Raw genomic sequence first — 24809 nt, 5'->3', positions numbered from 1 at the left:
TCAAAAAGTCGTAATGATTGAAAGAAATGAAGCGAATCTTAGATAGTAAAATGCCTCCAACAACGACATGACGTTTGACCCTCCCATCCCACCTCTTGCTCACTCACTTTGATGTTGATCCCACTTGTCCACGTACAAATGATATCATGCACAGTTGCAAAGCAAACCTAAACACTACTGATCTGATATTTAGTGCAGCATCATCCACCGTCCTTGCACTGTTGGGTCAGTTGGAGGAGCCGAAAGGGCATTTCTTTTTTGGAAATTCGTATGTATTTATTGGGGGGAGAGAGAGAGAGAGAGAGAGAGAGAGAGAGAGAGAGAGAGAGAGAGAGAGAGAGAGAGAGAGAGAGACTGGGCATGCATATTTTTGCATTCTGTGTCCTTTTCGATCCATATATGTAATTAGGCACTGCACATGCATGGCCTTGCTCTGCCTGCCTGCATTCTAATTTGTATATATGTCGACGTTTAATAATGGTGAAATCATGCTTGTGACTCTAGATTCTGCCACGTTTCTGCCGACATGATCATCAGAGGTTAAATACAGTTGGACGGTTGGGTCCAGTTGATTCTACCTGTCTTGTTTGTTACACTTCCATCCCTTTTTTCTTCTCTTCTTTAATCATACATTTTCTTTTTGAGAGAAGAGAGTTAGATATTTTTCTTATAATATATTAAATTTAAAGTTTAAGCCAAACTATCCAATTGGTGTATATTCATCCATCCATCCATCCATCCATCCATCCATCCATTCATCCATCCATCGACTCTCTCTCTCTCTCTCTCTCTCAATTGATTACTGGTTGTCCTCCCTCCAAGTCTCTCCTTCCACATCCCTTTCGTCTACATTTCCCTTTAAATCATGTCGGCGCTATAAATAGGTTTTCTTTCACTTTACCAAGGCGCTATAAATGGAAAATATCTTTAGAATACTCCAAAATCTCCATGTGATTATATGGTATGTTCAGTAAATTAAATAAAATATCATTTTAATTTAACTTTTGAAATGGAATATATGTAATAAAGCGACTTTAAGATATGTTTCATCACGCAAGGGTCACTTTCATCGACTAATTATAAGTTATATCAACCACAATTGTGTAGACAACTCTAAACCGTTGATTGAAACACACTATATGATTTCATGAAACCACCTCATATTAGGTATATAAATGCATTGAGCACCATGGCTACTACTTCACCATTCTTAGTTTTTTGCACTCTTCCTTATTATAAGTGATCGACCTTCACAAAATCACACAACTCAATCTTTTTCCTTTTGAGATTTGTGTGTGCTAAATTATGTAGGAGCTTTTGAAAAGGCCATAGATTTCCATATGTGTGTATTCACAGTTTAGGAGGTGTTGCTTCGAAATTACAGGTCAAACGTGGAACAATGTAGGATGTATATAGAGAATTGATTTTTGGTGATCATAACTAGCAATTTCGAAGCTCAAGTCAAGACCGGTTCTTGGTTCTCTAAAATAAGTAAGCAGTTTTCATCATGATTTCAATATATTTGGCCTCATGTATGAAAATTTATCTATTTTTTTTTGTCAATTTGTTGAAAAGATATATAGAATCTTGTCGATTCGATTCTCAATTTTATTAGAAAAATGTGTTTATCCTCAATTTTATTGACAAGATAAATTCTATGCATCTTTTCAATAATTTGACAAAAACAGAGGTGAATTGAATCCTAGCTTCTCAACATTCAATTTGAGGTTGCATTATTCTCTCTTGTCATGTATACTCACACAAAAACCTTCAGATAAGTATGTTTTATCTTAGTTTGATTAGAAATATATAAAAAGGTGTTCTTATTATGGACTGATGAGGAAGTAGAATCCTTTGTGCTATATGCATATTGTTAATACACTTTCTTAGCAACTAGATTATTAAAACGGATGACTGATTAATTAGATAAGTTGAGATGCGCCTTAATTGAATTAGATTATTAAGTTCCCGATCGTGACATGTGATCTTCACAACAATTAGTTGAGAAATTGTGATCTAACTGTTAAGAATCCTCGTTTAATAAGGACCTTAACTAATTATTAAAGAATAATTCTTAGAGTTTTTAAATGCAGTAATAGAATAATTATTATCATGACTTGCTAATCAAATGAATTGTGAAACCAACATATATAACTTATGAGTAACGAAGAGAACAAGTAGCTAGTTGACGATCATGCATTTAGATTTATTTGGTGTGGTTGAGAATCCAGGTTGTGACTTGCATGAAAAAAAAAGAAAAAAAAAAAAGAGGAGGGCCGACGTCCAACATATTTTATCTGATGCCACTATGAGCCGCGTGTTCTTCTCTTAGGCATGAATTCTCAATCCTCTTAGCAGCCTGTACAAAAGTAGTGAGGACGATTGATGGGATTTCCTCCTTATAAAAGCCAGCTCTTCCCAACTAATTAATATTTAAAGTTTAATATATATATATATATATATGTATAGCTCTTGCGTCTCTCTTTCTCTCAAAGCCAACGTCTGCATCAATCGATCGTCTCCATCCTCCATACATGTAAGAAGAGCATCACATATATTTTGTTTTAATGCTGTTTATGTGTTTTATCTTTCTTTGTAACAAGTTTGAGCTTATCTTTCTTGCTTGGATCTTTCACTGTCCTTGTACTCTTGCTTTTGGTATATAACCACTGTATTCAGCATGTTTTTCATAGTCTTTATGTGATATATAATCTATCAAACAAGTGGGAATGTCAACATCTCCCTGCACTAATATTGCCATGCAAGTCACCTCCATTTTATCTTTTAGCACACTACTAGAAAACCTCTTCAGGACACTGATATATATTAATGTTAGCCACAGCCAAGGGGATTTGGTCACAGATCACGTGACTCTGGTCTAAGCATATAGTGTTGCTATTTTTTAACTTTGTCACTCTGAGATTAAAAAAAAAAAGGGCTTTTTGACTCTTGAATCTTGAGCTACAACGTTATGACTTGGAAGTTTGATTTTCTTTTTATGCAGGCAATTTCATATATATCACGAAATCCGGTAGTAGCTAGAGGTGGCGCACTGCTTCTGGTAAAAGGAGGAATATTGATAGAGTCTTGAGAATCCAGAACAGGTGCAGAATGGGGTTTGTAAACTCAAATTTTTTAGGATTTTGATGGTGCTTAAATGAGCTCTCATCCCGTTTTCGGAGTATGCTCCCACACATTGATGGTCTTGATGATATATATAGTCTTGAAATACTAGTGGTCGATCTGGTTTTTCTCTTGTTTTGTCAGGCTTTATAGGATTAGTTTCCTAGCAAGGTTCGCTAATAGCTAGTTTTCATCACACCAAGTGTTATTTTCCAAGGTTTCTATTGTTTTGTACTGCTTAATTAGAACCAGATATGGGCATATCCCTGCAGTGAGGGATAACAAGTATTATCTTGTGCAAATTATTTATGCTTCGCTTAAATATATGGGCCCAAGGAATGTGGTATTGTCGGTGGTCGACACATTAGTACGACCACAATCTTGTTTTTTTCTATTCGGAAGGTATATTTGCGTTCAATTTTCTTTTAATATCGTTTCTGATGAGAAGATTGAAAATCCTAGGTCTGAGGAAAATCCACGCGACAGCTCCCTCTGGCTACAGCCTTTAATAAGGTAAGCTGAAATTCTTCATATTATTATCAAGGGACATGCTTAATTAATGGAAAATAGTGATTAAAACTTTAATTAACTATAATTTTTTTGTTTGTTTTTAAAATGCAGATATTAGTCAGTAATATTATTGCTGATATATGATCGTCCATAGGTCATAGTCGATAAAGTTGAAACACATGGTAATTTTAGGGCTCGTTTGATAACAATTTTAATTTCTCTAATTTAAAGAGGGATTAATTATAGAGAAGATAATTGAGAAAGGACCAAGTTTATTAAAATGAAATAGATAACTTCCATGTCTGGTGCCTATAGCAAAAAGACACGGATACAGAATTCTAGTGTAGACTCCAAAACTTAGAAAAGGAAACGCCATAACGTTTTCATCGACGACGAAGGGAACATAAGAAACAATAGAACGCGGCGTTGTCTCAATCTCTTTTCTCATTGTCTCCATCTCCAAAAACCCTCCACTTGTTAATTGCTATCCATCTTTCCCTTTTTAATCTCTTCCCGGCTCTCATAACATTCCCTTTCAATTCTCTCTCTCTCTCTCTCTCTCTCTCACTTTTGTCCATGTCTTTCAATTTCTAATCAGCATCATGGACTCGGACCCACCATTTCACAAGGCCTACAAGACCCTTTTCGACAAAACCGCGGACAAAGCCACCGCCACCATAATCAACAGCAACACCAACAACAAGGACCATGAGGAGATGCTGCAGCTTGTCATCGTCGAGGAATGCGACCTGCCGCTGATCGATCTGCAGCGGTTGGAGCTCGGAGAAAGGGAAAGGGAAGAGTGCAAGTTAGAGATAGCTAGGGCTTCTCAAGAGTGGGGTTTCTTTCAGGTTGTGAACCATGGGGTTTCTGGTGGGCTGCTTCAAAAGATGAAGATTGAGCAAGAGAAGGTGTTCAAGCAGTCGTTTGATAAGAAGAGTCAGGAGGACAAGCACTTGAATTTCTCTGCGGGTAGTTACCGTTGGGGAACGCCTTCAGCCACATGCCTAAGACAATTGGCTTGGTCTGAAGCGTTTCACATTCCACTCAAAGATATTTCCACCTCATCAGCAGCTGGTCTCGATTATAATCTCAGGTATATGTAATTATTACTTACTAATTCACATAATTATATGTTAATTACTGTAATGCGTGCTTTTTACTTGTTAATCACAACCTCAAAACTACCGTAGGAAAATAGGAATCCACTAAAACCATAGGAACCAACGACCCAATAAACAATTGGATACTATACAGCTAGCTAGTAAGCTCTGAATCTCGAAGAGAAATTATTGTGTGATACTGCAATACCGCCACTCTTAAACGGTTGCATATGTCAATATTTTGGCATCGGTAATTTATGTTGTGTTGTTGGTTTTTTGCACATTTAGTTACCGGTTGTCCATGGAAATTGGAAGAGTTGATGAAATAGACTGCTCAGTAGCTAAGCGTCAGCTTCTGCTTCACATGCAGTCGTTTAGGAACCACAAAATGAGTTGCAGAGATCTTGTGATCTCAGTACTTGCAATTTGCAGTGAAACGTCTGCTAGAGTGTGCAATGCATCATCTCATTTGTTCTAGATTGTAGGAACCATCAGGGACACTCTGCTAGAATTGCTTCGATCCTTGCTGTCATGGGACAAAATTACAGATAGCTATATAGCCTTGCTGTCCCAATTAGCTACCATACTTTTCCTTGTGTTGCAGAAATGTGCCAATTATTGAACTCACTCCTTGTGTTTGTTGATTTGTGATATCAAATCCCTGTACGTAATGCATGCATGACCTCTCTCCCTCTCTCTGCCTCTCATTGTTTTTTCGTTTTCACCATCATCATACTCATTTATGCCACGTGGGCACTTGTGATTTTGGGTGTACAGCTCGACAATGGAACAGTTTGCTACAACAGTTTCAAGTCTGGCACTGAACTTGGCTGAAATTTTAGCTGAGAAATTGGGTCACAAGTCGACATTTTTCCAAGCAAATTGTTTGCCCAGCACGTGCTATCTCCGATTGAACCGATATCCACCATGCCCCATCCCTTCTGAGGTGTTTGGGTTGATGCCACACACTGATAGCGACTTCCTTACAATTTTGCATCAAGACCAGGTTGGAGGACTGCAGTTGGTCAAGGATGGGATATGGATCGCGGTTAAACCTAATCCTGCGGCCCTAATCATCAACATCGGAGATTTATTTCAGGTTCACTTTCAATTTAATTACTTATATTTTCAGTCTGACAACATAACACAAACATATATCAAGATTTCATTTCTTATGTAATATAATATAAGCCCGCTTGTGTCATTTTTCTCAATATGATTTATTTATTTTTTTGTCTAGGCATGGAGCAACAATGTGTACAAGAGTGTTCAACATCGAGTGGTCACGAATTTGGCAGTGGAACGATTCTCGACTGCATATTTCCTATGCCCTTCGTATGAGACTGTGATACAAAGCTGCCGTGAGCCTTCGGTGTATAGAAAATTCAGCTTCGGGGAGTATAGGCGGCAAGTCCAAGAGGATGTTAAAATGCTGGGTTCCAAAATAGGGCTTCCTAGGTTTGTTGTATAATTAATAATTAGGTAAGCCATTTGCACTACACAGATGAGTTTTGCTAGTACATCATTAGGGTTATCTAAATATATTTGGGGTGAGGGCAATGGAAATTAAGCTTAATCTTATATTAGGCATGGAAATTAAGCTCGTTAATTAGTCAATTGTGATGGACTACAGTGTAATTAGGGGTTTATAGTTTTTATTCTGGTTTTAATTAAGGTTGTTTGTTTTAAGTAAATAACAAGTTTTGTTTATCATCATTTTATTGTTTTTTATCCAATGACATCAACCTCGAGCATTGCTAAACCCTAAGCTATAGTGTATGAAGGATTGATTATTGTTGATTGAGGTTGATTAACGAAATTTTAAGAAGAAAACAAGCATGTTGTAAAAGCCTCAACTCGCTCCAACTCCAAGTGAACTTTAGAAATGGTAACCTTTATATTTTCAAAACTACAACTTTAATAATATTTTTTTTAAATATACATACAAACGATAAATTTTTTATTATAGAGGAATATATACAAGTGGTATTAAGAGAAAGGGAACTAAACAAAGAACCTCGGGTAGGAAAGCTTTAAGAAATAGGTTTTTTTCTTCTTTTTTCTTAACATGTAGCTGCAATTAAACGGTAAACAACATGTATCGATGTAGTGTTAGTTGAATTGGCTCAAGTTTTTGGTGTACTTTCAAATAATCCTGAGAGTTCAACCTCCTATGATACTCGTATGTGTGAATTTCACCCCTTTCCCTCTCTAACTTTGGAAAAGAAAAAAAAAGTTGAACAACATGTTGTATTGTATTTGAAATTTTGAATGTCATTATTGCCAAAAACAAAAAGGAAAATTGACTCTCCAAAAAGAAAAGCAAAGTCGCGGTCAAACCGAGCCAACTCTTACACAGCGACACGTCGTTTACTCATCTATACAAAGATGAGTTTATGCAAATCCGACGGCTAATTGTTATTGAAATGCAGATCTGTTGACCACCTTCATATATATATATATATATATATATATTGGATTTTTGGTCGGTTTCCTCAAACACTTAAACGCAGAGTACCCTCCAATTATCGGGAAACCATTTCAGAGAAATCTAGAGCTCCGTTGGTACAGCATGGCGCCACCGGGAGCGATTCGGTGGTTCGCGGTTGTTTCAGCTCTAATGCTGTGCCATCTCATCACTACGTCGACGGCCATCTACTGCGACGAGGATGACTGCTACGATCTCCTAGGGTCAGCTCCGCTCCTCTCCCTCATAATTTTCCCACTGCTTCCCAAATTACCCCTCTCTTGATCGCATATTTACGTAACATTTTCACCTGCTTCTCTAGGGTTACGCAGAGCGCGAATTCTTCTGAGATCAAGAAAGCTTATTACAAGCTCTCCTTGAAACAGTGAGTCTGCACCCTTTTTCACTTTGTAAATTACTCTGGAATTATTAAATCAAGATTTTATTATTTTTCTTTGACATGTTGGTGTTTGATTCTCAGTCACCCGGATAAAAATCCGGATCCGGAATCGAAAAAGCTGTTTGTTAAAGTTGCCAATGCTTATGAGGTACTTGGGGTCATGTAATTTTGTAGGAAATGATGCCAAATTTGGAAATTGATTCAAATGCAATTGCTATTTTAGACTTTCATTTGCTGTCATGTGCTAGTGATGATGGAGTTTAATTGTTAAATTGCAGATTCTGAAGGACGAGGCCACTCGGGAGCAGTATGATTACGCCATTGCACATCCGGAGGAGGTAAAATATATAAACTATTGAGTGAACATTGAATTAAAGGCTAAAAAGTAAATTGGAAACCTTTCTATCGATTTTCGTAGACTTAAGAATTGAGATTGCATGAAAGAAGAAAATTCTTGTAAGTATTATGCTGTGTTTTTCAATTTATATGGGTAATGTGAGCTTCTAGTTGTTAAGATTCCATGTTCTTTGAGCTTAGATATTTGTTAAAGATAAATAAGGTTGCCGTGTTTTTTGCTTGTTAGGTATTTTACAATACAGCCCGCTACTATCAAGCATATTACGGTCACAAGACGGTGAGAGAGTTTTCATTGTTCAAATCATAACTTAATATTCTGTCTGGTTCAGAAACAATTCTGCGAGTTGATGGGTTAAGCTCCAATTTCATGTATTTGTTTCTAAAACTGTTTGTGTGTCCGCATTCTAGGATCCTCGTGCTGTCCTGGTTGGCCTTCTTTTGATTCTTTCAGCATTTCAGTATCTAAATCAGTGGACAAGGTATAATCAGGTACTGTGGCAGATCAATATGTGTACATTACATTTATAAGAGTATCAAAGCAGTAATGTTTGAAATGCAGATGTCACTGTATGGCTTAAACAAGTTGCACAAAATGCCTTTGGTACACATGTCCTGACTGCCGACATCACTCCCAAATCTAGATTTTATTGTCTTTCCTTATTGTATTCTTCGAGTGTACTATAGCTAATGCAATGGCAAATGTTTTTAGTATGATAAGGACTCATGTATACTCTAGTGGATTCTTACAGGACTTGCTAAAGCATATCATTCGTGACACTTTTGATGTTTCATGTCTCTGTAGGCTGTGGACATGGTCAAGAAGACTCCTGCTTACAAAAATAGACTACGGGCTTTGGAACTTGAGCGTAGTGGGGGGACTGCAAATAAGAAGAAGAGTAACAAGCAGATGAACAAGTATGAATTCTTAGTCATTTTCAAAGAGAAATAATGAAATGCATGGTTGTAAAAAATTGATAATGTATCCATGAGGATTAATCAATTGTACATGGAATTGCATTCTATGATTCTGAATTTGTCGTTAAGAAAGGTGGATGTTGTTTTCATAGGAAAGTGGAGGAAGATCTCGGCAACGAACTCGAGTTGCAGATTAAAGGAGCTGAACAGCCCTCCATGTGGGATCTTCTTGTTGTCCGCTTCATACTCCTACCCTACACTATTGGCAAGGTATGCTGAAGTTTAAAATAAGCAGTACTAACCAATAATGGCCATGGGTGTACTTTATGCTTGATATATTCCACTCCTTTTCTTGTCTACCTAGTAATGTATGGAATTGATGATTTTACGTTAACTATTACTGTAATGTTAACTATTTTTCTTGTTGATCCAGCTATTATTATGGTGTGGCTGTTGGTTCTGGAGATACAGGGTGAAACAAGCGCCATATTCATGGGATGATGCCTCCTACCTGACACAGAGATCCCTTAATGCGCCTCTTGATGCATGGAGAAATCTCGGTATATAAGTTTAAATTTCAGTGTTTTTTTTATACTGGCATTATGAATTTGGTCAAGGTTAATGGGGCTTCATATATGGATTTAACAGAGAAAGAGGGTCATTAACTTTCGATCCCATTAGATCACGCGGGGTGAAGGGGGATGGATGTCTGAGCACCAACTATTTAGTACTTTATTTGTTTTAAGCTTTAACCATTCACCATGAACCTACACAAGACCTTCCATACAAGATGCTGCAACCTCATATCTTAATTGATAAAGTAATTATGGTTTTGAGTTGCAAGTTCCAGACTCTGCATGCTCTCCTACACTGTCACACACACCCTAGAGGTTCTTCATACTTATTGTTCCCTATTGTTTATTGGTTTGTTTTTCAGACGACTCAAGAAAGGAAGATCTTATTCATAAACGTTTATGGGAAAAATCGAACTTGGAGAACTACCTTGCTGAGATGCGAAAAGAATCCAAGCGCAGAAGGTAGCAAATTTTGTTGCCCATGCTACCTCATGTTCTTGAAATACCGACAAGACACTTTTTGGTAAATTAGACCAATACATGGAAGAGTTAACCCATATTTTTGTTGAAATAGCGGAGTGGTGGATGGAAGGCAGGGTATTAGGACTGTAGTTGCAAATCGCTATATTAGCAAATTGTATTCTGTAACCTTTACAGAGGGAAGTTATAAGGCGAAGTTGATATGGATTCATTTGTTGGGATTCATTCAAGGATAATTTATATAACAAACACTACTACGTACGTATATGCGACTTTGAGGTAAAATCACCGTTGAACTCACGACTTTTCAATTCCCATTTGATGCTCATTGATTGTATATGGATTAAGTATTTGTGTAATAGCTGGTGTTACAACAAACGTTCTTCGTGTAGCAATTCTGATCAGCTTGGAAGACACAGTAAGTTAAAAACAAAAACAAAAAACAAAAAAATTGAAAGTATGCAATTCCCCTACTTCGCGGATATTCAACTTGACATTGGGAGCATACTACTTAAAAATTAAAAAAACATAAAACCACAGTATAGCCGGGCGGCTATACTAATATATAATTAAAAAAATTAAGAAAGGAGGATCCGCCTAGTGATAAGTGTCAAAACTGTAAAGCCGGGTGGCTATACTCTTTTTAAAAAACCTGTATTATAGCCGCGCGGCTATCCCATTTATAATAAAAAAATAAAAAAAGGATGACCCGCCTAGCGCCTAGTGCCCACGTGTCCAAAATAGTACGTTTTTATAAAAAAATCCCTATTATAGCCGAGCGGCTATACTATTTATAATTTTATAAAAATAAAAAAGGGGGACCCTTCGCACGTGTATAGCCGTCCGGCTATACAAAAATCCCTAGTATAGCCGCGCGGCTATACTATTTATAATTTTTATAAAAATAAAAAAGGGGGCCCGCCTAGCGCCTTTAAAAAGAAAAACCGTAGTATAGCCGGGCGGCTATACTATTGATAAGTAAGCTGGGTCAAAATGCATTTGGTCCTATGAGACCTGACAAAGAGGGCCCGAAATGACGTTTGGCTTATGAACAAAGAGCCCAACAACAAGTCATCAGTGTCATGTGACGAATTTCTAAACAGAAACAGCACACAATTTTCCGAGAGCTGCCTCCAAATTTGCCAACACTCGTGCTTCTCTCTCTCAGTTCTTCTTCCCCACCGAGTCAAAATGATCTCTCTCAAGCTTCAAGCTTTTCTCACTGTTCTTCAGCTTTCCACTTCCATTGTGTTCAAGACTTGAACAGTAAAAGCTACCGATCTCCTCTTCGCTCCTCAACATATCTCTCGCCACTCTCATGCACCCAAACATTCACCAATGCCTCGCCTTCTGGTCCCTCCCTTACCCTTTTGCCCCTTTCTAATTCCCACCTATCATTTTATTTTTACTGATGCAGATGTTTATGTTTGCTCTGTGCAGATAGGATATTTGGTTCCTCTCAACGACAAGCTAGAGGAAGACACTTCAATCCCCAACATACCCCTCAACCAAGGTCCAAATTACATCGGCCGCCACACCACAGCTTCCCTCTCCGACAAAAGACTTAGCCGCAAGCACCTCACTCTCACTGCCTCTCCTGATGCTTCCGCCGTTTTGGCCGTGGTAATTCCGTAATTTAAACCTCCAAACCAGTCCACTGTTTAACCGAAGTGGATCGATTGCTAACGTTAATATTGCAACTGTAGGATGGAACCAATCCCATTGTTGTTAAATCGGAGAATGCTAGGAATAAATTGTTTCCCAAAGACAATGCGACTATACACCATGGTGATGTTATAGAGCTAATTCCGGGGCATTATCTTTTCAAGTATAAGACACTGTCTGGTAACGAAGATGTAGATGCGCATGGTGTCCATAACCATAAGAGGGGTTCAAACGATAGAGGAAAGGGTGCTGAAGTTGAGGAGTTGAGCCGAAAACGGTCACGTAAGCTAGTGCTCCAAGAGAAAGGTTCCAATACAAGTTTTAAGGTGTCCCTCTTTTGATTTTAAATAGTTTGATTGATTAAACTGCTGTTGATGATTATGGAAAATGTGATTTTGAGAGGCTAACAAAATGCCTTCTTTATCGACTTTGGACTTTGAAGGCTGAGGTGGAAGGAAGCAGCTTGGGGGCTGAGAATCGTGGGAATTTGCAGTCTAAGAGAGATGGCGGTCAAGTGGAGGCGATACAGCATTTTCGTGTTCCTAATGATAAAATACCACAGACCTTTCGGCTTTTGAATGTGCGAGGACTTCCCCAATGGGCAAATACCTCTTGTGTTTCTATAGGGGACGTGATTCAGGTAACCATTGTACCCTGTTGTAAGGAACAACTTGTTGGTTCCATATGCAGTGTGCTCGATGCGGCAATGTGTTTGTGGAAGTATATTTAAGCTTTAGCTCGTGTTTTTGCATGAATAGTGCACGCCTGAGGTTCATATTCAGCATGCAAACGTTCTGGAAGAAATTGATTGACTTTATGAATATTTGGTTTTGGATGGGAATTTAATTTACTTCGATTTTTTATTTTTGTTGTTGTAGGGGGATATTGTCGTGGCAATCCTTTCGAATTACATGGTAGACATCGATTGGTTGATACCTGGTATGTTGTTCTTGTCATCTTGATTGTGTTTCCTGTAGAAATATTTTCTGTTTTGTGCATATTCTGAATCTGGTTGATGGCATATTACCTTTGTGTCATGCATAAGCTATTTCATGGTTGCATCCTTTCTATTCTTCCCTGATTGCTTCTGATTGTTTTTATTTTTCTTTCCCTCCCTGCTTTAGCATGCCCAAAAATTGCAAAAGTCCCGCATGTCTTGGTTATTCATGGTGAGGGTGATGGTACACTGGATTATATGAAGGTCTGAGTTAGCTCTATTTATGCCTAATCTCTGTCTATGTTATGCTTTCTTCCGGAACCTGGACCTTAAGTTGTTACCTCTAATTTTAGAGAAAGAAGCCTGCAAATTGGATTCTACACAAACCACCATTGCCCATTTCATTTGGGACGCACCATTCCAAGGCCATGCTTCTTGTGTATCCTCGAGGAGTGAGAATTATTGTACACACAGCAAACTTAATATTTGTTGACTGGAACAACAAAAGCCAAGGTTTGTGGATGCAAGATTTTCCATGGAAAGATCAAAATAATCCAAGCAAAGGATGCGGATTTGAAAACGACTTAATTGATTATCTCAGTGCACTTAAGGTATTAATATAACAATTTATGTGGATCATTGGTTGATTTTATTTATTGTTTTGGTTTTCTTGCCTTTTTGTTACCTTATATCTCTAGTTTCGAGATGTTTTGATTTTTAAAGATGCTAATTCAAATTTAACGTAATAATCTTCATCTTGTTGGTTGACTGTCAACAGTGGCCGGAGTTTTCTGTTAATTTTCCTAACTTGGGAAGCTTCAAAATCAATCCGTCATTTTTCAAGAAGTTTGATTACAGCAATGCAGCAGTGTGTTTTCTATTCCTTGAACTTTATATACATTGGTTTTGTTTTGTTGGGGATAGTATAATGTCAAAGTTAGTATCTTCGTCCATGTGTATAATTTTCAGGTGAGGTTAATTGCATCTGTCCCTGGATATCATACGAGTACGAACATGAAAAAGTGGGGACATATGAAGCTACGCACTATTCTCCAGGAGTACACTTTTGATAAAGAGTTTCGGAAATCTCCTCTTGCTTATCAGGTACGGGGACACAATCGGTTGACTCATATAATGTACGATGTCAATGCTGAGTGCTTTTCTTTGATTAGGTGCAAAAATTGAGCAATGTAACTCCAAAATTCTGTACCTATCAGTATAGATATATTGCATTTGATTTGTGTCCAATTTTTGGGATTCTTGACTTAGCATTTTCAATTGATTTTCATCTATTGGTCTCTTTACTTGCATGATATATAGAATGGAATAATGACTAATGCGGTAAACTTTATGCTGTCGAGTGCTTTGCTTTGTGGAAGGTAAAAAGAAATAGTAGTAAAGCAAATCTAATTTTGAGCTAGCTTTCTAATTATGTTGGATCTTTGCTTTTTTGCAGTTCTCCTCCCTAGGATCTTTGGATGAGAAGTGGATGGCTGAGCTTGCATCTTCAATGTCGTCAGGTTTATCAGACGATAGAACTCCCCTCGGTCCTGGGGAGCCACTTATAATATGGCCTACGGTAGAAGATGTCAGATGCTCTCTAGAGGTACTATCAAGTAGGTCATTGTTGTGAACCTTTTCCAATAGACCTTGCTTTACTATTATATGGTCATCTTCCATAAAGTTTCTAGGTTTTTACCATGGGCAAGAAATCCAAAAGACCTTACCTGGATAAATCTCAATAGACCTCATGTAGTTGGGGACATATTTAAATGAAATACTATATAGGGGTAATTCAGCAATTAACTGGCAAAAGAGTCATCTGTCTATCACGTAATCTTTGAATGTGCGTTGTAACTTAAATTATATATTCTGCATCTTGCTTTCATTTAACTTAGATTATATATTCTGCATCTTGCTTTCATTTGTGCACCTTATAAGTGAATGCTGCTTTTTTGTGGGTTACACTCTTTGCCAGGGTTATGCGGCTGGAAATGCAGTTCCAAGTCCACTAAAGAATGTGGAGAAAGACTTCTTAAGAAAGTACTGGGCAAGATGGATGGCACGCCATACTGGCCGCTGGTCTCTCTCTCTCTCTCTAGTGAAATATTTGACCCTGAAATGCTTAGGTGGAATATTTCTAGAAAATCTGACTAAAGAAACTGATTAATTGTTGTGCAGAAAGACCCGCATAAATATTGTCTTTTATTTTCAATTTTTTCCGTTATCCTATAAATTGATATTAACAGTTCTGCCTTTTCATTTCAGTCGTGCAATGCCACATATAAAGACATACACTCGTTACAATGGTCAGAAACTTGCGTAAGAGTTCATCTCCGACCCTATTGATTGTGTTTTTCTGGGTTTATGTTTTTAGAATGTTTAGTAGCATACCCTTCATAGTCAATTTTGAGCAGTAACTGTGAATTTCTACATTGTCCCAACAGTTGGTTCTTGCTAACTTCAGCAAATCTTAGCAAGGCTGCCTGGGGAGCTCTCCAGAAGAATAATTCACAGTTGATGATCCGTTCTTATGAGGTTAGTTTCTCAGTTGAAGATACATTGTTGTGAGGTTTACTCGAGATGTTCATCCGAGTTGGGAAATTTTTCAAGCTTTTCAAATACAAGTTACTGCAGGTCCTAAATCATACGAGGACCTAGAGGATGTCAATACATCAAACGATATATTTCAATTGAATATGTCTATAAATATATTGCCCATTCTCTACAAATTATTTGTCTTGTGGCTATACTCTGCTCCTACCAAAGCTTTGGTGCTGTATATTTAATTCACTTTGCGTGGCTCATTACAGCTTGGAGTGCTGTTTCTGCCGTTTAAAACATGCAGTTCTGGATTTTCTTGTACCAGTAATGGGGTTCCGTCAGAGGTAACAGCTACATGCTGACCGTTTTACACACACTACTTAAATACTTTATTAGTATCACACTTGAGAGATTAACATAAAGGAAGAAAATGGCACAAAAAATAGAGTAGAAAGACATTAATTCCATCGAGTTTCAGGATAAATGCGGACGGCCAGAATCTTCGGAAGCATCAAGAACAACACTTGTGACTCTGAATTGGCATGGAAACAGGAATTCAGATTCATCATCTGAAGTAATCAAATTGCCTGTGCCTTATGAACTCCCTCCCCAGCCATACACCACTGAAGGTCAGTCAACTTGCAGTTTCTTACATTTATATTACCCTTCCATTCGCATATTTCATCATCTTATGTCTTTTCATCTCATCTCCTTAGCAGATGTGCCTTGGTCTTGGGACCGGCGGTATAACAAGAAAGATGTTTATGGTCAAGTTTGGCCGCGACACGTTCAGCTCTATGCTTCTCAAGCGTCATGAAGTTTGTGTGTTCATTTGACTACCATGTACTTGTTTATTTTTCCTCAGCTCATTCTGTTTAATTTTAATTTGAAGCATATTGAGCTTTTGTGTTCAATAGCTGACAAAATTGCAAAATTGCAGAAACAGGTTTAGGCTTCAACGACGCGGTTTAAAAATAAAATAAAATGAAAATACCAAACACGATCTTAATCTACTCATCAAACTTATACCGACCTGTTTATTCCGATGATCTTCCTTAAATCAATGTAATCAAAAGTTGAAAAAAAAGAGGAAAAAGGAACCACAAGTAATTAATTTCTTAGACTGAATAAATCTTCAAAATCACGTGTAAACGTATATATTTTTAATTTTTCAATTTCAAAAGTTTTGACACTAATTTTTTTTGCAGGACCGTCTTTAATAATATTTAAAATGCATTTAAACAGAAATAATTTTTTTTGATACAATTTAATTTGAAATGATTTGAGTAGGGAGGAGGGGGAAGTGGATAACAACAGCATTGAAAGATTAAAACCTGAAAATCCGAGATTGCATAATAAATGGGATAACGTTCTTTGATTCTTTCTAATTAATCCAGAATTTGAATCCCTTTAAGTTTTAAAAACAACATGCAAATCGGATACAGTTACAACACATTTATGCCACCCTTTTAGGTGCACACACATATACATATATACACACACACAGACCAGAAGAAAAAATTGAAAATGGATGTGATTTTTGAGCCCCAAAGAGGAAGATCCTTCACCATTGAAGTGGGTTACTTTGACACAGTCCTGGAGATCAAAGAAAAGGTCCAGAAATACCAGGGCATTTCTGTTCCCCACCAAACCCTAGTCTTCAATGGCCAAGTCCTTGAAGACGACAAAGACGTTGCCTACTGTGAGATCCTCAACAACTCTCACATTCAACTCATCGTTGCCTCTGAATCCGAAAAACCCACCACCACCAACAACAACAACAATGTCAAGGTGGAAGACTCGCCGGCGCCGTCCAAGAAAATCCAGCTCAACGTGAAGACCCCCACGTCCAAAATGCATGTCCCTGTTGAAATGGACATAAACGACACCGTTACAAAACTAAAAGAAAAAATTCAAGCGATGGATCAAGCTGTCCCAATTGGTCGCTTGGTGCTCCATTCACTTGGCAATGAGTTGCAAGATCATCGTTCCTTACGTGATTGTGAGCTTTCAGACAATGCGGAGATCGAGGTGAGCTTGAGACCGTCCCCAACGGCAGCGGCAGCGGTGGCTTCACCGCTGGCAATGGGTGGTCCCGGGGCCGGGGGTGTGGCGGTGTCGAGGAATAAGTTGAAGCTGATGGTGTTGCCCAAGTGCGGGACGAAGAAAATTCCGGTGGAAATGAACCCATCAGATAATGTAGGGGAGCTAAGAAAGGAGCTTCAGAAGTTGCACCACAGGCTACACTTTCATTTGCCACAAGAGAGCTATTTCTTCATCTATAAGCAGAATGTGATGGAGGACGACAGGTCGTTTCGGTGGCATCAAGTTGGGCAGGGTGATACTATAGAGATTTTCAATGGGAGCGTTACCGGTGGATCCTAGATTGTTAGTTAGAACATGTTTCCTTAACTACCATGATTTTTATGCATGGGGAATAAGTAGTGATTATATGTCAAATTAATCTTAATTACGAGTTTCCTAATTCCATTGCTTAATATTTCTTTTTCCATTTTACTGCATTGAGATAATCAAAAGCGTCTCTAACTTTACAAAAGAACTTGGAAGTGCATGCTTTCTTGGTGCATTTGGATTTTTAATAAAAACTTGAACATACTTAAAATAAAAGTACTTTCAACAAAAAATGCTTTGTAACTCGAACTTTTTTAGTTTTTTTTTGGGGTAGTTCGATAGGGAGGGGGAGTACTATATTGAGTTGCCTCAAGATTGTCTCCTACCTGAATCGAATTCAGGTACACTTGGAGGAGGGGGAGAGTTTGACCCACTTTTCTACTATGGTATCACCTCATGTGCAACCTTTTTTTAAGTTCGGTTTTGAAGTATTTATATATCCAAATTTAATTGGAAATAATGAAAATTCAGCTTTTAACTAAACAGTCTAGGGTGTGGAGACTCGTATTTTGTTGTAAATTTCATTACCCCTAACAAAAACAAAAATAAAAAACTTATTTGTTCCATTTCCGTAGGACCAATATAGACAATAAATCGTAAAACGATACCAACTCCGTAGGAACAAAAGCCCACTTATTAAGGGCTGTATAGGCCCAAAAAATCCAGAAGGCTTTGCTTGTACAAAAAAATAAAAGGCAAATATTATTAAAAGACTTATTTATTGTTTCACACCTAGAATTCAAATTCGCTCTCACTGAACCACCCATAACTCAAATTTCCTCACTTTATCTCTCATTCTTCCACTCCGTCTCAAATGTTTCGTCGTCCTCTCAATGCCGTCTCCTTTTCCCGTTAAATTGACCTCTCTCTCTTTTTCCCCAATCCAACTCTCATCACACACCACCCCCTCCCCCATCCCCTCTTCTCTCTTCTATCTTTTATTCTCTCTGCCTCTCTCTTCTCTCCTATCCCCTCCCTAACCCAACCCCCAACGTACCTCTATTGCATCCTCATCCATTCCCTCCTTGTGCCTCTTTCTTTGTCTCTCCCACTCTCACTTTCTCCGCCTCTCTCCTCGCCAGACCCAATCCTCATCGCAGACCTAAGCCTTCATGGAATTACAAAGAGACACAGAGAAGAAAGAATATGGGAGGGGTGGGGTGCAATGGGGGTTGGGGGGATGAGAGAAAAGAGAGAGAGAAGAGAAAAGATAGAAGATAAAGGAGCTAAAATTACTAAAATGTCCATGCCACTTCAGCACACTTAATGATTTTATAGACGGAAGTGGTAAAATGAGAAAATTTTCAGCAATTTTTAAAGATTTAGGAAGTAAAATGGGGAAATTTTCGTTTCAAGTGGTTAAGTGTTACAAGGAATGAAACAATAAATAAGTCATAATAAAAATAGAGACAATAATTTTCCCACTTTCATAGAACGAAGAGCCACCCACCCCACTTGAAATATAAAAATATATTTCTTTTGGCTTGACTTTAAAATGGGTAATCTTGTTTAATATATTCTTAATTAATTAAGCAAATAAAATATAACTTTGGTAATCATGTTTAGTGTTTCTATACAATGAATGTTATTGCCGCCATTTGTTTTTTGGTAAGCGGCCTTTGCACATATTAATTGTATATATTTCAAATATGAATTTTCTGGCCACAAAATAAATTTAAAAAAATGAATTGGTGAGATAATGAAAAAGAAAAATTACGTGACCAGAAAGCAAACAGAAAAACAAATACTCCTACCGAATGATTGCGGATTAGTCGTCGTAATAATCGCGAAAACATAGGGCTAAGAATGTAATAATAATTAATGTGGAAGATAACGCCGTGAGGGTCCCGTGACACACCAATACAAGCCAATGATAGAGTCATATGAGGTCATCATCGACCTCAAAATTAGCTCACAAAAGGAGACTAGATACCAAACTTTGCCGTCTAAACCGCGCCAGCGGCACATTGTTTCCTACACGTGTCGCCAAATCAGTGGACCTCCTCGTCACGCCTAGCCAGTATCCGTGACGAAGTCTCCTTCTCTTTTGCTATAAAGAAAGGCCTCCGCCTCTTCTTTTCTTCACAATTGAAATTGTTTCGTTTCTCAATATTCAAAGAAATTCCCTTCAATTCTCTCGAAGCCTCTTTTTCAGCCTGTCAAGGTATATTGTCTCTCTCTCCTTTCCCTGTTTAATTTGTATTAAAATTTTAGATCTAAATGCTTAGTTTGTGTTTCATTTGTTTGATCTTTGAGATTTATGATCGATCGATTGGATCCTTATACCTTTGATAGTTTTGCATGTTTAGTTATAGTTTTTGACTATTTGGGAATGGAAATCGGAATTTGGTATGATAATTTTGCCTTGAATCTAAGATCTATGTTTCTGTTTCACAAATTAGGGGTTTTTTCTGTATCCTGTCTCACGGATCTTGAAGTCTTTGCGATTAGATCTATTGATTTAGCGAATTAGGGATTTTTTAGATTTTTGATATATCGAACTGGAAACCCATGTGTCAATTTTACTTATGATGTTGTAGTTTCTACTTTTTTCCTGGTAGTCTTTTGATTTTGGAATAAAAATTGTGCCGTTGATTTGTGTTTTATTCGATTGTGCTTTAATTTATGATTTATTCATTTCCAAATTAGGGCTTTTTTCCGTTATCTGTTTGCGGATTTGCAAGCTGTTTTCCGAAATTATAACTTTTGATCTTGAAACTTTGAAACCAATTCTTATGTGATTTTGGTTCCTGTAGATGCAAATCTTCGTGAAAACCCTTACCGGCAAGACCATCACCCTTGAGGTGGAGTCATCTGACACCATCGACAACGTCAAGGCTAAGATCCAGGACAAGGAGGGCATCCCTCCAGACCAGCAGCGTCTCATCTTCGCCGGAAAGCAGCTAGAGGACGGCCGTACCCTCGCAGACTACAACATCCAGAAGGAGTCAACCCTCCATTTGGTGCTCCGTCTGCGTGGTGGTATGCAGATCTTCGTCAAGACCCTCACCGGCAAGACCATCACCCTCGAGGTCGAAAGCTCCGACACCATTGACAACGTCAAGGCCAAAATTCAAGACAAGGAAGGTATCCCCCCAGACCAGCAGAGGCTGATCTTCGCCGGCAAGCAGCTGGAGGATGGCCGTACCCTCGCAGACTATAACATCCAGAAGGAGTCAACGCTCCACTTGGTGCTCCGTCTGCGTGGTGGTATGCAGATCTTCGTCAAGACCCTCACCGGCAAGACCATCACCCTGGAGGTCGAAAGCTCCGATACCATTGACAACGTTAAGGCTAAGATTCAAGATAAGGAGGGCATCCCACCGGACCAGCAGAGGCTGATCTTCGCCGGAAAGCAGCTCGAGGATGGCCGTACCCTTGCTGACTACAACATCCAGAAGGAGTCCACTCTCCATTTGGTGCTTCGTCTCCGCGGTGGTATGCAGATTTTTGTGAAGACCCTGACGGGAAAGACCATCACTCTGGAGGTCGAGAGCTCGGACACCATTGACAATGTCAAGGCGAAGATCCAGGACAAGGAGGGTATCCCACCAGACCAGCAAAGGTTGATCTTTGCAGGAAAGCAGCTGGAGGATGGCCGTACCCTTGCTGACTACAACATCCAGAAGGAGTCCACTCTCCATTTGGTGCTTCGTCTCCGTGGTGGTATGCAGATCTTCGTGAAGACCCTGACCGGAAAGACTATCACTTTGGAGGTCGAGAGCTCGGACACCATTGACAATGTGAAGGCGAAGATCCAGGACAAGGAGGGAATCCCACCAGACCAGCAGAGGTTGATCTTTGCAGGGAAGCAGCTGGAGGACGGCCGTACTTTGGCTGACTACAATATTCAGAAGGAGTCTACCCTTCACCTTGTGCTGCGTCTGAGGGGTGGTATGCAGATCTTTGTGAAGACCTTGACTGGAAAGACCATCACGTTGGAGGTGGAGAGCTCGGACACAATCGACAATGTTAAGGCCAAGATCCAGGATAAGGAAGGTATTCCCCCAGACCAGCAGAGGTTGATCTTTGCTGGTAAGCAGTTGGAGGATGGAAGGACTCTGGCCGACTATAACATCCAGAAGGAGTCTACCCTTCACCTTGTCCTCCGTCTCCGTGGTGGTTTCTAGGAAGTGGAAGTCTCTGGTGTCACCCTGCTTTTAATGAATGTTTCTGTGGTTCCCTTAAAACAATGTTTTTAAGTATGTTTTTTTAAGTTTCAAGTTTCATGGTACTGTTTCTGCCTCTTGGGGAGGCATTTATCTAGTTTGGTTTCCTGGTACTTTTTGTTTAATAAATAAATTTGTTCTTGAGTAATAATTTCATCTCTGTGCTTCTGGTTTGTCCGAGTTAAATCTGTTGTTTGCATGATCTATTTGCAGATGGCAAGGCTGCTTGGGTAGCATATTGTTTCCTGTTTATCGTTTGCAGAGGTTGAATTATTTGTTTGTATGCATACTATGGGAGTTATTTGTTTCAGAAATGTTGCATCGAGTGTTTCCTGGGCCTTTCCAAGGCTTCACACCAAGTCTTCACTGACATAATATTAATAGATTAAATAGTTTTACGCAATAAGCATGCATATTAATATTATGTCAGTGAAGGCCTGATGGGAACTTCCCGACGAATTTGATCCGAATGATGATGTTGCTAATGATCCATCTAATATTTGGATAAAATGTTTCCTCATCTCTGCAATGCCCCTGACCCTTCTTTCTTCTCCACCGAAACCGATGTGTAAGGTTGCCTTCAATCAAAATTGCTTAGATTGCTTTCTGCTTTGAAGTGGTTATCTATGCACCAAAGGCAAACAGGAATGGCGAAGGGATCAGAAGATTGAAATATTACTGCAGGATTACTAAAAGTAGCTATGTTTGGTAGCTATGATTAGCCCGGCAATACACTCTTCCTCTTCTGTTGATAGCAGTATTCTCGTGCATTTTTCTATTGAGATAATTATTTGGTAGTTTTCCTTTACGTTATCTTTTGAAAAAGTCCAATCCCATAGATTAAATAGTTTTACGCAATAAGCCACTTGGGGACTTCAAATTTCTAAGGTTTGGTTTAGGCATGAACTCGACTTGCAGACTCGTAATGTTTTTGGGTATGTTGTGTGTGTCAACTCCGTTCTCATATAATTTGATAGTAGTTTGCAATATCACCTCATAATATATTTGACTTCCTATGAGATCAACGAGTCCTTTCTTGCTTGCCATTCATATAACAGTGGATAGAAGCAGGATGACAGATACACATATTGGATCTTGAGTATTAGATCCAAATGATTCTTACACAGCTCAGAAAACAAAATGGGTGGGTGGGTTCTCTACACTTGGGAACTCTCGTCTATGTCTATTATCTATATATCCGATTTGAACGAATTGTGTGGTTTTTTTGTTCTTCAACAAACACATCGATTACTTGAAAATAAATATGTCGTTGTACTTCTCCACAACACATTGATTACTTGGTATCAGCTTGGATTATGAACACAGTGCTTTGGCTATCTGCTGCGTCTGTGTATCCAGGATAAAGCGTCTTTTCGTTTTTATCTCTGCCTTTTGTTCCATGATCCATCAAATTACAACTAATCTATGCTTCAAGGAAGCCTCAATCCGTTTGTTTGCTACTTACTTATCACTCTCTTCTAATCTGAATTCTAGTAATGTAATGGGTTATGGGACCAAGCTATTAAATTGCCAATGTCATTCGTTTTTAGTCTATGTTGCATCCTGTTCCTTTTTGTTTGTCAGACAATGACAGGCCCTGCTAAGCTCCAAACAGAAACCACATGTTTTCCGGAAACTGGACCAGAATGAAAGGCTCTCTTTCGTTGGTTCAACTTCAAAGCAAGCTTTGCAGGACCCTCCCCTCCCATGTTCCGTGTTGGTTGTTTCTTGTCACGCTTCTCTCCGTACGTCAGGGATTCGGGTTAAGATACTTTTATAGTTCTGCGGTCACAACTTCCATTCAACTTAGTATGTCAATGGATCCAATTCTGATCCGGTTTCGTTCTAAATCTGATCTAATCCTGCTGGTCTGTACTGACAGTGATCATCCAATTGTTAATACAAATCCGACAACTTAATATTCAAGGGTGGGCTAATTTCGAACCAGTAGTTAATATATGTAATCTGGGGTATGATTTTTGTATGTTTATATTTATATACAAACAACCATGCAAATAATGTGGTGAATTGACATTCGATAAAATAAAGTGAGAAGATACGGATTTATCTGTCATGAATTTGACTCGTAATATTCTTCGGATTTCCTATTCATCTACAGATGCCTACCTTCAACTACCATTCTTTGCTTCTTGAGAACCATTCACCATCTATCTACTATTGGTCTCAACTCTCAAGCCTGTCTTTCCAAATATCTTAGCATTGCAAATCACTACTTAAGCGGCTCCATTGCCTCAAAGTAGCAGCACCCTGTTGACTTCCTCCCCAGAATTCTATGCCAAATGGCCGACTCCGAACACTCTTCTTCCGATGACTCTTTCTCGGACTCTCAAGCTACAGGTACCTATTTGTCTCAACTGTTTGCGACAGGCACTTATGTTCTCTACTGTGTTTTCTTTAACGAAAGGGTTTTGATTCCAACTGTTTTCCCTTCGATTTGTTCCCTACCGTCTATGTTTCTTCTTTTGTTTGTAGCCTGCCAAATAGGGTTTTGTGACTCTGCTTTTCAGATGTTTATTGCAAGTTCGTTTTGAAAGAGAAAACGAACTCCTGTGGTTGATTTTGAGTTGTTTATCTCAGAGAAAAGCAGACAAGAACCTGAGCTTCAATTCTCTGAGGACGAGGAAGCACTTATTATAAGAATGTACAATCTAGTGGGAGAGAGGTTGGTTCTTCTTCTTCTTCTTTAGCATTGTAATTTTCTTTCTGAGCACAAAACAAAGAGCTTGCATATCTCAAACTAAGTTTTTTTTTTATTTTATTCCCCTCATTATGAATAGGTGGGCTTTGATTGCTGGGAGGATTCCCGGAAGAACAGCAGAAGAAATTGAGAAGTACTGGTCCTCTACAAACTCGACGAGTCAATAAACAATTAGGTCAATCTGTTGTGTGACTCTACCTCGACTCTCCCAAGCTTGCATTGCAGAATTTGCGGTTGGAACCGGACCAATTTGTAATATTGAACATAAGATCAATGTACAAAGTAATGTTCCAAGAGTTGCCAATCTAATAATCTTCTTCTACATATTCCATTCTTGTCTTGGTTCTTTATTTTATTTACGTTCAAAAGAAATCTTCATTGAGTTATTACCCATTTGACCCATGAGAATCGTACCCGAAAACGAATGTTTTAG

General features: G+C 38.6%; 6 protein-coding genes across 8 annotated transcripts; all 6 read left to right on the top strand.

The window, feature by feature from the left end:
* Window positions 1260–6569, top strand: LOC18778483 (gibberellin 2-beta-dioxygenase 8). Its single transcript, XM_007213303.2, has 6 exons — window positions 1260–1491; window positions 3005–3116; window positions 3586–3636; window positions 4232–4729; window positions 5514–5835; window positions 5977–6569. The coding sequence occupies exons 2-6, from the start codon at window positions 3112–3114 to the stop codon at window positions 6205–6207; spliced, it is 1107 nt and encodes a 368-aa protein (XP_007213365.2). The 5' UTR covers window positions 1260–1491; window positions 3005–3111; the 3' UTR covers window positions 6208–6569.
* LOC18780349 (chaperone protein dnaJ 50) lies at window positions 7219–10256 on the top strand. The gene is made up of 10 exons (XM_007211635.2): window positions 7219–7427; window positions 7526–7588; window positions 7685–7751; window positions 7882–7941; window positions 8187–8237; window positions 8369–8449; window positions 8763–8875; window positions 9028–9145; window positions 9309–9435; window positions 9813–10256. The coding sequence occupies exons 1-10, from the start codon at window positions 7309–7311 to the stop codon at window positions 9914–9916; spliced, it is 903 nt and encodes a 300-aa protein (XP_007211697.1). The 5' UTR covers window positions 7219–7308; the 3' UTR covers window positions 9917–10256.
* LOC18781409 (tyrosyl-DNA phosphodiesterase 1) lies at window positions 10988–16027 on the top strand. Of its 3 annotated transcripts, none has more exons than XM_020561157.1 (16): window positions 10991–11283; window positions 11371–11553; window positions 11637–11921; window positions 12038–12235; window positions 12474–12534; window positions 12720–12796; window positions 12886–13143; window positions 13311–13400; window positions 13502–13636; window positions 13989–14138; window positions 14511–14614; window positions 14801–14854; window positions 14980–15070; window positions 15346–15420; window positions 15555–15705; window positions 15793–16027. In XM_020561157.1, the coding sequence occupies exons 1-16, from the start codon at window positions 11269–11271 to the stop codon at window positions 15891–15893; spliced, it is 2028 nt and encodes a 675-aa protein (XP_020416746.1). In that variant the 5' UTR covers window positions 10991–11268; the 3' UTR covers window positions 15894–16027. The 3 variants fall into 3 exon arrangements, 2 of the variants coding, with proteins under 2 accessions (XP_020416746.1, XP_007213602.1); XM_007213540.2 differs by having other exon boundaries at window positions 10992–11283; window positions 15796–16027; XR_002270999.1 differs by lacking the exons at window positions 15555–15705; window positions 15793–16027 and having other exon boundaries at window positions 10988–11283; window positions 13989–14148.
* On the top strand, window positions 16604–17461 carry LOC18778399. The gene has a single exon (XM_007214620.1). The coding sequence runs from the start codon at window positions 16604–16606 to the stop codon at window positions 17459–17461; it is 858 nt and encodes a 285-aa protein (XP_007214682.1).
* Window positions 19553–21825, top strand: LOC18781502 (polyubiquitin). The gene is made up of 2 exons (XM_007211540.2): window positions 19553–19652; window positions 20245–21825. The coding sequence occupies exon 2, from the start codon at window positions 20245–20247 to the stop codon at window positions 21616–21618; it is 1374 nt and encodes a 457-aa protein (XP_007211602.1). The 5' UTR covers window positions 19553–19652; the 3' UTR covers window positions 21619–21825.
* Window positions 23167–24707, top strand: LOC18779156 (MYB-like transcription factor ETC1). The gene is made up of 3 exons (XM_007214713.2): window positions 23167–24015; window positions 24256–24340; window positions 24456–24707. The coding sequence occupies exons 1-3, from the start codon at window positions 23958–23960 to the stop codon at window positions 24541–24543; spliced, it is 231 nt and encodes a 76-aa protein (XP_007214775.1). The 5' UTR covers window positions 23167–23957; the 3' UTR covers window positions 24544–24707.

This window comes from Prunus persica, chromosome G4, assembly GCF_000346465.2.
Source record: "Prunus persica cultivar Lovell chromosome G4, Prunus_persica_NCBIv2, whole genome shotgun sequence".
Lineage (NCBI taxonomy): Eukaryota > Viridiplantae > Streptophyta > Magnoliopsida > Rosales > Rosaceae > Prunus > Prunus persica.
The sequence above is the reverse complement of the archived record's forward strand: the minus strand, read 5'-3'. Positions and strand labels throughout refer to the sequence as shown.

Bases quoted from the DNA above. Each gene is read 5' to 3' on its own strand.
- LOC18781502 (XM_007211540.2), top strand. From the start codon at position 20,245: ATGCAAATCTTCGTGAAAACCCTTACCGGCAAGACCATCACCCTTGAG.
- LOC18778399 (XM_007214620.1), top strand. From the start codon at position 16,604: ATGGATGTGATTTTTGAGCCCCAAAGAGGAAGATCCTTCACCATTGAA.
- LOC18780349 (XM_007211635.2), top strand. From the start codon at position 7,309: ATGGCGCCACCGGGAGCGATTCGGTGGTTCGCGGTTGTTTCAGCTCTA. The intron at 8,876-9,027 runs GTATGAATTCTT...TTGTTTTCATAG, and splicing joins AGTAACAAGCAGATGAACAA to GAAAGTGGAGGAAGATCTCG. The intron at 9,436-9,812 runs GTATATAAGTTT...TTTGTTTTTCAG, and splicing joins TGATGCATGGAGAAATCTCG to ACGACTCAAGAAAGGAAGAT.
- LOC18779156 (XM_007214713.2), top strand. From the start codon at position 23,958: ATGGCCGACTCCGAACACTCTTCTTCCGATGACTCTTTCTCGGACTCT. The intron at 24,016-24,255 runs GTACCTATTTGT...TGTTTATCTCAG, and splicing joins CTCGGACTCTCAAGCTACAG to AGAAAAGCAGACAAGAACCT. The intron at 24,341-24,455 runs GTTGGTTCTTCT...CATTATGAATAG, and splicing joins TACAATCTAGTGGGAGAGAG to GTGGGCTTTGATTGCTGGGA.
- LOC18778483 (XM_007213303.2), top strand. The intron at 3,637-4,231 runs GTAAGCTGAAAT...ATTTCTAATCAG, and splicing joins TGGCTACAGCCTTTAATAAG to CATCATGGACTCGGACCCAC. The intron at 4,730-5,513 runs GTATATGTAATT...TTGGGTGTACAG, and splicing joins GGTCTCGATTATAATCTCAG to CTCGACAATGGAACAGTTTG.
- LOC18781409 (XM_020561157.1), top strand. The intron at 12,797-12,885 runs GTCTGAGTTAGC...CTCTAATTTTAG, and splicing joins GTACACTGGATTATATGAAG to AGAAAGAAGCCTGCAAATTG. The intron at 14,855-14,979 runs GTAAGAGTTCAT...TTGTCCCAACAG, and splicing joins TACAATGGTCAGAAACTTGC to TTGGTTCTTGCTAACTTCAG.